The sequence below is a fragment of the Pleuronectes platessa genome, chromosome 21 (assembly GCF_947347685.1).
Source record: "Pleuronectes platessa chromosome 21, fPlePla1.1, whole genome shotgun sequence".
NCBI lineage: Eukaryota > Metazoa > Chordata > Actinopteri > Pleuronectiformes > Pleuronectidae > Pleuronectes > Pleuronectes platessa.
This window is the reverse complement of record NC_070646.1, coordinates 10,832,597-10,845,401: the sequence shown is the minus strand read 5'-3', so window position 1 is coordinate 10,845,401 and position 12,805 is coordinate 10,832,597. Positions and strand designations below refer to the sequence as shown.

Below are 12,805 nucleotides of genomic sequence, written 5' to 3'. Positions count from 1 at the left end.
GCAAAGGTCCTGTTAGGAGCATCCAATGGACGAGACAGTCCAGTTTAAAAGGCCGCGGCTGCCCAGGAAACTGTGGGTGCCGCTATCCAGATTAACCAGGGGAGCCGAGGGATAAAACTGGCAGGAAAGTTTGATCTGATTACCGCTGGCATGGCTTGCAAAAGCTTGTTTGTATTTAGTGCATATTTTAGGAACACAACAAGCTTTGGATAACGTGGCCTGGATCAGAGCGCCGCAGTCACACAGAGGTTTTCCTCCGAACAAGAAAAAAAAAAAAAACCTGGGCGCAGAGAAGAGAGGGAACTGAAAGTGGGTCAAGTATATATTATGCAGATATGAAGCTCAATGATGGTGGGAACATGTAACGCTGTTTGGGGCATGTTATGGGCTTTCAATTATTTAAATAATACGGAAATAAAGGCCTTATATTAAGGACTGTGTAGCCTGGTTGAAATAGCAACACAAAAATGGAATATAGCTGAAAAATATGCATCTATAAGCGAGGACAGTGAGGGTTTTAACTCGAGCACCAATTAGTGAAATGAAGTTGAGGAGACACCTACAGTGATTGGAGCCGTTCCAGTGCTGGTTCCTGATGGACGTGCTGTAAGGATGGGGCGCACCGGGCACCAGTCCTTTCTCCGGGATCAAGCATCCTCTGCTCTGGTTGTAGTAATCCATCATTAAAAACGGGTTCGGGCTGGGATTCAGTCCCACAACGTCCACACTTTCATACATCATGCGACGCAGGACGACAGCAGGGGATTATAATGCAAAAAAAAAATAAATAACACAACCAACTACAACAGTGTCGTGTGGACGGCAACACACGAGCCGGGTTGGTTCTCAGCTGTCCGCCAGCAGAGGTAGAAAGTGACGGGGGCCAAAAGGAGGGGGACACTGCATTAAAATCGAAGGAAAAGTGGTAAATCCAAACACAGCGGGGACATCTGAACATTTGGCATCTTCCTGCCGAGCTGTATTGATCAAACGAGCGCACCGAGGAGGAGGAGGATCAGTGTCTGGAAAAAGCCCTAATCTGCTGCGCTCAATTTGAAAACATGATTCAAGGGGACAGTCTGCAGCATGGTGTCCAACGCGGGGACACGACTGCACAGGGAAATTGAACAATTTCAAAATACTAATTCAATCGAAAAAACGACCCCGGATAAGTTCAGCAGAATGTCTCGCTCCTGTCGGCCTTGCTCAGGACGCGCACACACGGCAACATTTGGGGCTGGTTCCACTACAAGCCGAATTAAATCCAAGGGAAAACAATATAGAAAGAGAAAAATCTCCAAAGTCGAAAAGAAAAATGAACAATCGCTGGATGAGAAGCCGCAGATATCAGAGGGAATTCCACCCTTGTGGCAGTGTGTCCTGATGGGCTGCGCTCGGTTGTCCCGTCTGCGCCCGCCTGGGTGGACTCCCGTCAGCGCCGCGGATGAAGCGGTCTGCCTGTCTCCGTGCGCCCGGCTACAACGATTGGCGGCTGCCCTCGGTCACAGCCCCGCTCCCTGACATCCAGCTCCGCACTAAACGCGCAGCACCGCCGCCGATGTTTGTGTTTGGGAAGAGCGAGAGGAGGCTAAATCATTCCCGCACCGAACCGAGCGGCTATCATGTTCTGCAGAAATGTGACAAGGCTCAGCAGCTGAGGGCTTTAGCTCCACCTCCACCAGGCTCTTTTTTTCCTCCGCTCCTGCCTTCCCTCGATCTCCTTTCATGCGTGGCCCCTCCTCCGCTTAACCCCTTCAGGGACGTCACCACGGATCTCCCTCTCTCCGCATACAGGCCGTGCATGGGACCGCCCTCTCTCAGATTTAGGTGCTGGGACTTTAAATGGGAATGTATTTGAGGACACGATTAAGTTATATAAGCTCAGTAATGAGTCTTTCATATCTCTACACGGAGTTCATGGGCATAATGAATGCTGCACCAGAGTGTATCTCTCTCACAGTTTTTTTCATGGAAGTTTCCCTCTATGTTCACACTCTTGATTTGGGCTCCTCCTTCCAACTAATTCGACCCTCTCCCCCATGCTCTCATCAGTCCCTACCCCTCGATTCCTTTTCTCCCCCAGCCGCCGTCTCCCTAATTTGCCTAATGCTATGCGGCTGAACTTTTCCTGAACCCAGGGAAGTAGGCAGCCTCACCTCCTGGTGACCCACTGGCTGATTCGGATTCGCCTCCTTGGCTCGCTCTCATCCCACATTATTCAAGATTTCCCACCTTGCACACTCAGTGTAACGCCATTTCACTTCCCCGAGAGCGGCCCAGAGAGGCGCCTCAGTTCACCCGGCACACACAAAGCCACAAAAGCAAAGTCACCCAGTCATGGTAAGTGACACTTAACTTTTCCCACAGTGTAAGAAGGTCTAGGAAGTTGTTCTGCCTCGGAGCTGCATCGCCTCCTTTCAAAAGGTTACTCCACCTTTACTCTGCAGCATTCCATGCAACATTGCTGCAGCTTGTTATGGCAACATGCAGCTGTGTCATCCGTGAGGCCGTGCCAGAGCTATCACAGCGCAACTGTATGGTAAGTGAGATTCACTGATGCAAATATCAACGCAGAATATGGTGGCAAATAAGGGCACACATTCAACACTTTCAAACATCATACAACCAGTCTCGTGTTGTGGTAGTGACAGGGAGCTTTTGATAAACATTGACCTCAAGTTGCCTGCAGTGATAGAGATTAAGGACAAACCACTAGATGTAATTTTGTGAGGATTTATCACACATTATATGAAAAATACTAGATAATGCCCACATCTGAACATATCCAGTATATTTAATCATGACTGCATGGGAAGCCTGAGACAAGGTCAAGAGGAGGAGAGGGCTGTGTCTATGATGGTTCAGCTGTCTATAGTGGATGTGGAATTTAAAGAATTTTTCTACTGGTGTGGTATCTCATTGTTCCTTTTCAAACACATCTACATGAATGTAGACGTGACCAAAAACCAGTGCGACTCGTGTTGTAATGTGCCCCTCTCCGTGAACAATGCCTTTCCTCCCCCACGTTGCCTGTACCTGATCCACAGGCCACAGCTGGGTCTGACCAACACAGTTTTTGAGAGGGATTATCTGTATGGAGCCGAGGGGGGTTGGCCTGCTCCGCTCCCACTGACTGTGACACTTATTTAATGCAGACCCCTGTGTGTTTACCCTGCCTGATAAGAGCCCAGTGTGCAGGCCTGGGCCGTGGCGACCCCTTGCCTGTGCTGATAGCACAGCCACACATTCCTTGACAGGATTAGCACTATGAGTAATGGCTGTCAGAAAATGCTAATTTTCCTGGCTCTGTTTTCTTCTCCAAGGGGGGAGCATTCATCCTCGGGTAATACCCTGTGATTGCATAAAACAAGCTAAGAGATAACGGATTGCTGATCATTGCTTATTAAGAAGGGGAGGGAAGAATACAAGATTAGACCTGAAAAGTGTCCCTTTCCCACATCAGCTTTCTCACATTTACTTTTTCACTTCGTCTCGCTTAATAAAACCTAATATATCAAGGCGCCAAAGATTAAACAAATGTGTTTGTTTTTTATTTCACAGGAGGAGAGAAAGGGGAACAGAGGGCTCTTCAGGCCAGACAGTTTGGGAATTAGGTGTACGCCATTACATCAGTGGAAAAATGAGCACTGGTTTAGTGCCAGATGGTGTCCAGTCTGTACATGAGAGTGACTCGTCACTGTGCACACATAACAAGACAGACACAGTGCACATGACAATTGGTGCTGTAAATATAGGAGGAGTGAGTGTGATCTGAGGTCTCGTGTGCATTTTCACGACTTTGTAAGGAGAGTCACGGGAGGTTTAGCCCACGTTACTACACCAGTCCAGGTGGCTGCTCCTGCTCCAGCATCAATAAGCGCAACACTCCTGAGAACATGGAAAAGTACTCTGGCACGATGCAAAGCCACAGAGAACGACATTGTTTCTCACTCCCGTAATTTGTCACCATGAGGAGGACTTATTTTCGAGGCTGGAGACTTTAAATTAAGTGTTGTTGCATAAAGTTGATGTAAACCAGCCAGGGGGCCCGATTTAAGCACCATTCAGATGTGGAGGCCTCTCAGGAGGAGTCTGCCATATCTCAAATATACTCAATTTATAACAGCATGAGCTATGTTGGATGTTGCAAATGACTACATTGCACACATTGAGTACCAATTGTCACATAAGGGCCATCGACTCTGATATTTTGCCTGTTTAGCTCTCTATTACAGCTCTTTCCCTCTCAGACATGAACTCAAAATGATGACACATTTACCTAACACACACTCACCCACCCACTTAGATCCCCCACCTGGGGGACTGTGTGTGACGGATAAACTGCTCTCAGAAATGCACTGAGTTTTCCTGAGGGGCTGTATGCGAGAACACGAAGGTTCAAGTCAGTTGCTCCGGACATTTTTCACAACTTTTCCTGCCAGCCCCCTGGTAAAACGTCCACAAAATGTCAGAGTGAGTCCATGTGAGAATACAACAGGAAAGCAAGTAGGTGTGTTGCTGACGTGACAGACGCAAATCTGAATTAAAATATCTCATGATGAAAAAGAGGGGCCATACACGTAGATGACGCAAATGAAAATGTAAACTGGAGATTGGAGAGCTGGTAATCAACGCTAATGCTGGTATCGATGTACTTCTGCAAAATAATTTCCTGCATGCTCTACCCAGGCACCATCCCTCCCCAGAATGTTTCGGACATTTTTCTGCTGTTGTGAACGTGTCTAACCATTACAAATTCCAACTTCGTTTTTCATACTTGAAAGGCAAACTCCAGAAAAATATCCAGACCCAATTGTCCGGACATTGTGAGTTCCTGTCGGAAAAAGTTTTGTTTTGTTCTGTGTTCAGAAACAGGACACAAAGCACTTTAACCATACTCTGCCATTGGTTTGTGTGACATCAGCAAGAACAACAGTTGCCTGCAAAATATCAAGAATATAAATCACTAATGAATAGAAATAAGACTGTTTTAATGCAGACATTATAACACTTGCTCTTAAAATGAGCATTTAAGAGCAGGTTTAAAAATATCAATAAATACATATCTATATATCTATATATAGATATATAGATATATAATATATTGCAACATAGTCTACAAAATAATTCAATTTTATTTGTAGGCCATATTATAGATGGTTATGAAAGTACAAATGCAATAGAGGGATACAGTGAGCAGTAAACGAGTCCTTGATTTGGAGCAAAGTTGCACCTTAAGAGACTCGCAGAGAGATGGGGGAGGGAGAGAGGGTAAGAGAGAGGGAAGAAGGATTTTAGGAGGGAATTCAAAGAGTTTTATGGGCAAGGGCGGAGAGGAGATTGCTGGCTGGACCTTGAGGGTGTCAAACTATTTTTACTGCTCCACTCTCCTTCTTTCTGAGCCCAATCAGGGGTGTTAGGAAGTAGTAAACGCTGCTCTCCCTGCCACTCCTCCCCCGAGGAGATGAGCCGACAGGTTAGAACAAACAATAGGTCATTATGTCATTTGGATTATTGTGCGTGATAAAAGAGAGGAGGAAGAGTGCCTTCTCTGTAAACACACAAACAGTCAGAGCAGATCCTGGTCAACTAATGAGGGAGAACTTTCTGGACACTATCCACCAACATCTGCGATCAGCTGTCCCTGGCCTCTTGTGTTCCTGCAACCGGGAGATCATCATCCTCCATGGTTATGAGTATATTCTGTACAGTGTGTTCTTTATCGGAGTGGACGGTCCAATCAAAACAAAAAGAAAATCAAATTGTCTCAAAGTCATTGAAAAGTCGACTGAGTGCTGGTTGGCCTGGACACACTAAACACACTAAAAAGGCAAAGGAAAAAACTGATCAGACTTGCCGTACCGCTCGGACAACACTTGGCTCACCTAATAGCTATCTCCTGACAAGATAAGTGCAGACATGTTCGAGTTAAAATGGCCCGGGCCTAATTTTAGAGTTCCTGTCTGCCTTAGCGACTACAACACAAACACAGGCACACAAAGCTGCTCCCCCCCCTTCCCGAGCTCTCCTGCACATGAGCCAGCAGATGGCTAATGCCCAGACGATAAAGAATTTGGAAACCTCGGCAAAGCTTTCTATCTTTCTTAAATCTTCCCAGCGACCTTACGCAGCACAGCGGGGACGGACGCAGAAGAGGAATTCAGAGAGGAAGTGCTTTAAGGAGTTAGAAATGTGTTCTATTTTAAGCTGCAGCAGGGGACGATAAGATAGTGATTGCATCTGTCCAGGTCTCTGTCATGCTGTGGGACAAAACATACTGTCTGCATGTTAGCAGCCTTATCCCATGACTGTGATGATGAGTACCCTAATCCCCCCCATCCCCACATCTACCACTAACATGGTCCCAGCAGCCACCCTTCTCTTACCACTCCCTGCTCACGTCTGTGTCTACGTGCATGTTTGCTACCTGAAATGCCTACCAACCTGTCCGCTGCCACTCTGCTCCCCTCACTGCCATTACGGTTTCTGTGTGTGTGTGTGTATGAGTGTGTTTGTTTGCGCAGCTGGTTTTGTGCAGACCGTACAGGCAGCACCAGCCAAACCCAACAGCTGTGCTTCCCGACAATGTGCCAACGTGTAATGAGGGCCCGACCCTTCGATGTGAGAACAAGCTGCAGTTATCGATGAATGCAGCACTACTTCCATCTCCTTTCTGTCAATCTACTGGATCTACATACATACACACAGACACATACACACACGCACACAAACAAGCGCACACACAGCTTGACCTAAAGTTAAACTGTTCTATAGATCTCAGTGCTTTGCTATCTGTATTTGTGCGTGTGTCTTTTTTTTTTCTTTCTTAAAGGCTCTCTTAGAGCCTGCAGGCATCTATGTGAAAGCTACCCCCCCTGTCATTATCCCTTTAATGTCCCTCCGACAGCAGATTCCAGCATTTATGGTATAGGCCTATATCTGCCCATAAAGCCTTTTATTGTTTAGCCCAGTTCTATGGTGGCCGTAACCTGGTTTTCCCATTTTTTATGGGGACCTTCACTATATCACAGGGGGGAGGACAAAGCTGCCCACCATCGGTGTTTACCAAAGTATGGCCTACTCATAAATCCATCATGGCCGGCGGCATTCTAGAAATACCTCAGCAGAGGGAGAGAAAGGGGAGAGAGGAGGAGGGAGGAGACATAGCTTATTGTATAGCTGGTAATCATCCACACTCTACGGCCTTGAGTTAGAAAGAACGATCTCAGCAATGATCATTAGGTCCATGTTCCTTTGCACTGAGTCCATCACTCAGCAAATCAAGGGAAAATTGCTATGGATGTTACCCTGGAGGAAGGATATACCTACATAAGTCATCCCGCACCAGGAATGGCCCCCATCAGCTGTCGGGGACAGGGAGATGTTTAGTTCATACGGATGGACACTCCACTAATTCTATTAGGAAATACAAGAGGGAACATCGAGTAAAGTATGATAGGGGCTAATATAACCTCATGCAGGAAACGGAGGGGGAGAGGGACAGTCCAGAACAGGATATGAAGAGGAGACCAGGAAGAGGATGGTGGAGACTGTTAGAGCTCTAAACTTGGTCCACATCTCTGCACTGCCAAAACTCACAGAGAAATTGGCATCACTGACCCCGTTCAGGCCTGGTATTAACATCTTTACTGCTTGATCTGATCACAAGTGATCGGCACTAAGTTAAGGTCTGAATGCACCCCAATGTGTCCTCAATGCATCCTGAGAGCCGTGCCCAAAACCACATTCGGAGGCGGTCTGGGCCGCATGTGGCCTAATTTTTTTCACTGTAAATGCATCCCGGCCCACATACAAAGGAGCGCCGACTCAGCTGACCTCCTCTGACCTCCTCAGACCTCCTCAGACCCTCTACAGTTTCATAATGATTCAAACGTTTTTGTTTTATCATGATATCAACGCTGACTACCACATAAACATTTGTTTTCTCTTTCAAATGGGTAAAATCTTTCTTCATAGTAGATCTACGTGCAGCTAATTGATTATCTCAGCCCCTCGTGACTCCACTCGCTCGCTCTTGTTTACACATAGACCAACACACACAAAATCATTGCCATCAGACACATCCGTAAACTCAGATTGAGTAGAAATGAGATAATTAATAAATAAAACTGAAATGACGTACATGATTACTTGCATGTTGAGCGGGAAAGTTTCAGAATTTTCCCACAGAGACAAATTCGAGACGCATGTTAACGTCAGGTGTGAACAGATGAACTTAGAGCTGACCACCTGTGATCACATGTCTCAGAGCAGATGTTAATACCAGGTCTGAACAGGGCCACTGATGCTGTTGCTAAACGCTGATCATCCATGTATTATGTAATTCATTTCTCCATTTCCCATATAGACTTTCTTGACCACAGCCTTGCCCTCAAGGCTTTAGGTTTGAGTTAAAAGAAATAGGACGAGACCATCTTTTATCATCATCTTTCACGCTGTGATTCTTGCTTATGTAGCCTGGTTCAAACTGTTTCTCCCTCTAACAGAGATCTTGGGCACTGCTGTCTGGGTGGCGAGTTTACATGTTTGAAAAGCAGCTCTGTATCACTCACTTGACCCCCTCCCCCCAAATCGCCCCCTCCGAGCACTGTATTTTCCTCTCTCCCGCCCTCCTTCTCACTGCTTTCTCTGTCCAGATTTTGAAGTGCTGCAGAGGGCCTATTTCCCATTTTCCATTCAGAAGTGTGATGCTTGGGGTGGCCTGGGGGGGATACGAGAGGAGGAGGTGGTGGTGGTGGTGGGGGGATTGGTGGTTCGCTTTAAGTGGATTGCCCTCAGTGTTGTTGTGCCCGGCCCAAGCATTATAACGCCTCGGTAAGTGACCTCCACTTGAGTGGTGCCCCCAACACCAGCGCCAGGCCGGGCACGCTGATTGTTGTTCTTACTACAAAGAGCGAATGTGTGCCACGGACCGCGCAGTGGTTGAATAACTGCAGGCGGAATGTGTATGTCAACAGCTGCCTACGCGTGTGCTCGTGTGACACACTTCTAGTCTTGCCCTCGATCTTTCATTAGAGCGATCGCTCTCTCATGGCCTAAAACCATGTGCTTGTGGCATCCTGCTTTATATGTTTCAAGTGCGTACACGGCTGTGGTCGTGCACGGTCCTTCCAAGTGATGTGAGATGTTCAAAAGTGCAGAGCTGGTTCAGATGTTAATGAAACATGTGAAATCCCCTGCTTAGCAAGTTGGGAGCTGGGGACAACAAAGGCTCCCGGGATATAGCAACAGACTGAGGGCTCAGAGCATGACAAATGCCCCCGCTGCCATCGTCACTACTGTGGCCCCTGCTGGCCTGCCTTTTATACAGAGCTGGGGGGAAGGCCGGGGGTGGAGGATCTGCCTCATTCTAACCTGCAGAGAGGAGCAGGAGGAGGGTTAATGGAATGGATGACTCATGCCACATTAAAAGAGAGAAGGGAGCAGAGCGAGGAGGGTGACGGAGGAGGAGTCATCGACATTTCAAAAGAGTGGGGCGCAGGGAATGTAGATGGAGAAGCTGCTGCTCTTTCTCTGAAAGCTCTCACCCTCTCGGTTACTGTCCACCACACACACCCCAGCTCCAGTGTGTATGTGTGTGCGTGTGCATTTATGTGTATGAAAGAGAGGAGTTAATTGGATGAGAGGCAGCCCTTTTTACCCGCAAGTCCCAGAGGTCCTTATAGGTCAGCTTCATCTGAAAGCTGAGGACAACCCTGACAGTAAGAAGTGCCCTATCGGAGCACAGACCCTCCCTGCGCTGTGGCTGTTTCTGTATTCATTCAGCTTAGCCACAAGCAGCAGGGAAGAGGCTTGTCCTTTTGTCAGGCTCAGACAACAAACCCTGAGGAGTGCTCGAAAAAATGAACTTTATGCCCTCTGGCCATGGCTTGTCCTGCCCTTGATATTTAGGAAGTAATGAAAAAATTAACACAGTGGGTAATAGGGAAGTACTGAAACATGACCAGCATCACTTATTTGCCAAAATATTTATCTGCAGCTCTGTTGCCTAACAGTGTTACACATTTCCTTGCAATCTCGGCAACATGACTGACACTGACCACATCGTTTCACAAACAGGTCTGAAGGTTCAAAGGTGAGAACATTAGGCTTCATCGACCCTGTTTTGCTTTGGTTATAAACGTATCAGTTTTAAGGGCCTAAAACAGAGAAGGTTGGTCGCAGTCAATGTCGCAGTCACCCACATCCACTTCCTGATTGGTTCTTATGAGCCACCACTCGAAAACTAGTGGTGAATACAAGGCTTTGCTAACACTTACTGGCAGTAAAAAATTCCACCTCATAATATAAATCCCTTTTCTTACATCATACCATTGTTGTTTGTCGTTTGTAGTGTGCTCTGTAACCAAGAAACCGTCATGCAAATGCACAGTGTATGAGAATGGTATGATGATATGAGATTTTATGTTTGTTGCTTTGGACGGGGATAATTACTACTGCAGATCTAAAGTCCCTTGTGTGGACAGAGACTGTTTAAGATTTCAAACGCCATTTAAAAACATATCGGTATGGATGTTGGCTTGACTCTTTTCATCATTTTACTTCCTTAGAGAAAAGTTAAGGAAAAGACGTTATGTCAACGATCGGGAAGCTAAAAGGAAAAACACTTGATCCGAATTTGCATTCGTACTAATCATCCGAGCACTCCACCTGAGGAGAAAACTTTCTAAAGTAAAAGTAAAAGCACATCAGGGCTTTGGGCTGATAAAAACAAAGCTCGGCAGTCACTATGGCGACGCAAACCATCTGTGTTGTGGGCCTGTAGAGCCGAGACCATCTCAATAGTAAGTAAATAGGATAATACAAAAAGTGAATGGCCCCGGAGGGCAGATCATTAGCTCTCCACATCTTACCATTCTCTGTGTGATACCAGGGGGTGGGGGAGCAGAGGGGGTCGGTTGATACATGGAAAAAGAAGCCTGATAATATTTAACTAGTGGAGATCTATCATCAATCTGGATTCGCCACACCTCCTACCTTCATCAGTCCTCACCCCCAGCTATGGCCTATTGTCATTCAAACCCAGGCTCCCTTTCACTCCTTATTCAATATTTTTGAGCTATTGTTCCACCTAACATGCTCCCCCTGAACTACATTAGTTTTCCCACTCAGCGGTGAAAGGAGATGGGCAACAGCCAGAGGGGGAAAAAACCCATAATATGTTATAGTGTCAGGAGTAACAAAAACGTCAGTGAGCTGTGGCAAAAGTCAGGGTTTGGCATGCATTCTCAAGCTCAATCTCTGACACAGTTTCTCACCCTGCACACAAACTCTTAGGCTACATCCACACTGATGCATTTTAGTTTTATAACGCATAATTATTGCTATGTTTACACTTGGCAACCACACTACACCGGAATTCTAGATCCCCTAAAAGTGAGACTTTTGGAAAGGCTGTGGATAATTTTCCACAGTTCCACCTAGATGTTGGTCCAAGAACAGAAATCCTCGGTCTTATTTTTCACTATTGCTGTTCAAGGTTCCAAGTGTTATCCGCAACAAAGCAACCAACTAGATTAGAGTGAGATTCAGATGATTGTTAACACTAAAACATTCAAGTCCAATGTATGTGAAAGGACATGTGGTACATGTTTTCAATTGTGTTAGTGCGGACAGTTTATTTCTGATATGGAGCTGAAATGTTTGTACGGACACATTGATCATGTTTAAAAAAATAAATAATTGATGTATATTTCTCTTCTTCAGAGAAAGAAAGGCAACACACACACACACACACACACACACACACACACACACACACACACACACACACACACACACACACACACACACACACACACACACACACACACACACACACACACACACACACACACACACGTTTTATCCGACTTGTTTTTGCTGTGCCTCCACCTTTTAAAAAACACTCTTTACTCCCTGCTAATGCAAAAGCTGCAGATGAACTGGCAGCATGATGGAGAGATCTGTTCTGCCTCCCTTTCTTATTTTCTCTCCCCGCTGTCTCTGGAGCTCTTCATGTCTTTCCCTCCTTGTTGCCAACAATCTTTGCAGAAAAGTGAAGGCTTGGCTTTAGAGACAATGTAAGTGTGTGTGTGTGTGTCTGTGTGTGTGTATGTGTGTGTGTGTGTGTGTGTGTGTGTGTGTGTGTGTATGGGTGTATGTCTGGGTCCTTGGCATGGATCCGTGTGTATCAGCGTTTGCATGTTTAATCAGGAAAAAAGAAGTGCCATAGTGAAATGTGTAAAAAAGGTGCAGGAGGAGTTGACAGATGAGCTTGCTCATGTGTAGAGGTGAGAACAGAAGTGCCAGGGGCTGCTGGGAAGCCTGGCATGTCAAAGCTTATCAGTAAAACCTGTCATTATACCGTTTTCTATCCTCTCCCGTCTTTCACCATTTCCACTTGTCGTCCTTTCTGTTCTGTAGCCCTGATAACAATAACATTTAGTGCACATTTGCTCAACCTGCAGAGATGCTTTCATGCTGTACTATCAATGCCCTGCACATATCATATACTGTTTACAGACATGAACTCCCGACTCCTGCAGGAAATCTCATATTTTTTTGTTTACAGCACAACGACACAAGTTTTGCATTTGTGGTGCGTTAGATGCATTGTCAACACGCCGACTCGCTTGCTTTGAATTTGTGGACATATTCCTGATGTAATCTCACATGCAAACAGACATTTTCTGGAGTGGCAGGAAAGGTTTCAGAAAATGTCTGGAGCAACTGATTATGACATTTGTGTTCTAATTTACTGCACCTCGGGAACAATTCAGGAAAATGTCCAGAGTTCATTGCA

The 12,805-nt window shown here is 46.1% G+C and overlaps 1 protein-coding gene across 8 annotated transcripts in view; it reads right to left on the bottom strand.

Moving 5' to 3' along the window:
- The window catches only part of raraa (retinoic acid receptor, alpha a), a 143,996-nt gene that overhangs the window by 37,317 nt on the left and 93,874 nt on the right, over positions 1-12,805 (bottom strand). For 2 of the 8 annotated variants that reach the window (XM_053413616.1, XM_053413617.1), the window contains exon 1: positions 564-1,415. The exons of the other annotated variants lie outside the window; for them this stretch is intronic. In XM_053413616.1, the coding sequence (XP_053269591.1) occupies positions 564-741 (178 nt within the window). In that variant the 5' untranslated portion in view covers positions 742-1,415. Of the gene's footprint in view, positions 1-563; positions 1,416-12,805 lie in introns of those variants that run through there. 8 annotated transcript variants of the gene reach the window in all.